Raw genomic sequence first — 2,726 nt, 5'->3', positions numbered from 1 at the left:
CTATGTAATCTTGACCGAGCGGTCGAGACTCGACCACTCAGTAGAAATTTGACCTGACCTGGTTAAATGACAAATTTACCACTTATCCAGGCATATTTACCACTTTGCCATGCCCATAATGGGTGCAAAAGTGATAAAACTGTGAGATAGCCATGCCCATTGGAACCGGCCTAATACAAGCAAAATGCGAACTTGTGAAACAAATTTTTGTTGCTTTTGACTTTTGAAATCAAATTCTACTCCTTCTGGTATCCAAACACCCCATCAAGTGTCAAACGGTTAGTTGTGTAGTATTTTTATGAGCAAGTTGCTCATCTAGGTCATTAACCATTTATGAGAACAATCACTTTTCACTCAAATGTTACATCTACAAATTCCCAAATTAGAATCACAAATGTGAGAGGAGTTCTTCTAGAAGAAAAAGGGAACCAAATGCTTCCCTTTCGTCTTAGATTACACAACCAAACACTTGGAATACAGATGTGCGGTGTTGAAGAAGACATCAATGGCAGACGAATCCATAACCAACTTATTACTCATACATATGGTTTTCCTTACATATAACGTATAAGGTATTCAACGACTCGTGTGTATTCAACCTCTGGATATAAACTTGAAGCTTCTAGTTCAACCTCAAAGTTGGTTAAGCACCCTTCATAGAAAATGTGGTAGAAATGACCTACTCCAACTTGTCCAGCAAAATCCATTCCTGTTCACAATATCCAAATTAAGTCAGACTTAAAGTTAAATTATGAGCATTGGGTTGCAATATTCAACAATTGCAGCATTGAGTAGTAGTGGTTGTAGTAGTGAGTTTGAGGTACCTTTCATGCTAGCTAAGAAGTCTTCTTCTGTGATGCTAGTCTTGATTAGTTCCTTATCAATGAGTTTTTCCCATATGCCAACCAACTCTCTCTGAGACAGGATGTTCTGTGGCGGCCTCAAATATAAAGTCTTGTTTAGGGTACGCGGGTCATCTATCGTCTTAATGGTGTATGTCGCAATGTCATCCTCGTCCAAGAAAATGGCTGATCAATAAACGAACACGTACAAGATTATCACATATTGTGTATATTCAAAGAAACAAGGATGGATTCGGGCAAATTATACGTTCTCTCGTGCTTAAAATCGTACCTTTTACGTTCCCGTCTCCATACAAGGAGACCTTATGATCCATGGGAGGGGTTAGTGAACCCATTTGAGAAAGGTTACCGACGAAGTAACCACCAAAGCAGTTGGCAGAGACATATGTGAAAGGGATTCCAGCTTCATGGATGGCCTTCCGCACTGTCATTTTCTCATCGAATGTTACTCTTCCTGGTTCCAATGCGTGTCCCATTTGTGCTGGATCCATTCCAAACTCTGATGGCAGAAACCGCTGCATGCAACATTACAAGGAAAATGGTACTCAGCAGTCATATAACAGAAATTTATCCAAAAATTTGTTGGAACTAGCAATATTTTTCCTACAGGTGTTGAACAAAAATCAGAAGCTTAACGCTAAGTGATTTCAACATGACAACATTAGCATGTCAGTATTAGTTAACTAGTAGTTGGTAGTGAATCTCAACAACCAAGACTAACTGAAAGTAGGTGAGACTAAAGCGCATTTTCATGGCCCCATAATTGAAAACAATGAACATTTTTATGTCTCTTTAAAAATCTCTTTATAAGGATTGACTGAAGAATTCCAGTTACAAGTTTAAGCAAAGACCTACGATTAATCAGTGCAGAAAAGCTTTTCTAACGGGCAAAAACAACAATCCCCAACGGGTAAACCGCAAATAAATTAATTTTCCACTATTAATAGGCATAGCATGCATCTAGATTACGCTGAATTTCCATTTTTCTAGCTTTATTCTGATACAAACAAGATTACAGTACAGATCTTGACATTTTAACATTGATATCATCGTTTTCTTTCTTTGAAAATGGAAGTAATGTAAAAAATTGATTAAAATTCAACATATGCCATACCTTAACATTCCCTGCTTCTTTGATCGCATCAACCAGCTTCAGCTGTAAGAGTATATTATGAGACCGAAAATGCACCCCAGAGATTGCACAAATCACCACATCGACTTGTTTAACAGCACGAACAAGGCTTTGATGATCAGAAAAAGAACCATCAATGAGTCGAGCACCTTTTTTCTTGAAAGACATTAGCATCTGAAGCTTATCGATATCGAGTCCGATCTCTGGTCTCCGAAGTACATAAGTTGGATGACCTTGTTTCAAACTCTCCTTCACAATTCTCTTGCCAATATATCCTGTTCCTCCGACTACAAGAACCTTGCTCTTGTTTTCACCTAGTTTTTCCTCCATTGATGAATGATGGTACTGTTTTCCTTAATTTAGTCGACAGTGTCAAATGCAATAAGGTAGTTCAATGTTTATATAGTCTAGATCTCATTGATTGAGTTTGGTTGGGGTCGACCAATAAATTTTGTCTTCCAACTTGCGTAATGTTGTCGGTCTTCCATAAGTAGGAGGAATTAATGAGTACTTTAACTAGATTGAAAGTAAAGTAAAAGAAATGTATTTAGAGTGGATATACATGAGAAGGTAACATTACAAATGACGCATTAGTGATGTTTATGACGCACCAAATGACTTGGGTGGTGGAATGGTGTTTGTGGAGGAAGTGGTGTTGGCCACGGCTACGTACTTAAGGGAGACTGTGCCACGAATTAGATCAATTTTAGCTCCAAATTATGCAATTTTTG

At 38.0% G+C, this 2,726-nt stretch overlaps 1 protein-coding gene across 1 annotated transcript; it reads right to left on the bottom strand.

Annotated features, from left to right (window-relative positions):
• Positions 1-335: 335 nt before the first annotated feature.
• LOC113322331 (isoflavone reductase homolog) lies at positions 336-2,406 on the bottom strand. Its single transcript, XM_026570406.1, has 4 exons — positions 1,978-2,406; positions 1,135-1,378; positions 825-1,028; positions 336-709 (listed from the first exon to the last, which is right to left on the bottom strand). The coding sequence occupies exons 1-4, from the start codon at positions 2,323-2,325 to the stop codon at positions 555-557; spliced, it is 951 nt and encodes a 316-aa protein (XP_026426191.1). The 5' UTR covers positions 2,326-2,406; the 3' UTR covers positions 336-554.
• Between the last annotated feature and the right edge of the window lie 320 nt (positions 2,407-2,726).

This window comes from Papaver somniferum, chromosome 1 (genome assembly GCF_003573695.1).
Source record: "Papaver somniferum cultivar HN1 chromosome 1, ASM357369v1, whole genome shotgun sequence".
NCBI classification, from domain to species: Eukaryota; Viridiplantae; Streptophyta; class Magnoliopsida; order Ranunculales; family Papaveraceae; genus Papaver; species Papaver somniferum.
Note: the sequence above shows the minus strand (reverse complement) of the source record. Positions and strands in the feature narration are given on the sequence as shown.

Bases quoted from the DNA above. Each gene is read 5' to 3' on its own strand.
- LOC113322331 (XM_026570406.1), bottom strand. From the start codon at position 2,325: ATGGAGGAAAAACTAGGTGAAAACAAGAGCAAGGTTCTTGTAGTCGGA. The intron at 1,379-1,977 runs GTATGGCATATG...TGTTGCATGCAG, and splicing joins AAGAAGCAGGGAATGTTAAG to CGGTTTCTGCCATCAGAGTT. The intron at 1,029-1,134 runs GTACGATTTTAA...TTTATTGATCAG, and splicing joins TGGAGACGGGAACGTAAAAG to CCATTTTCTTGGACGAGGAT.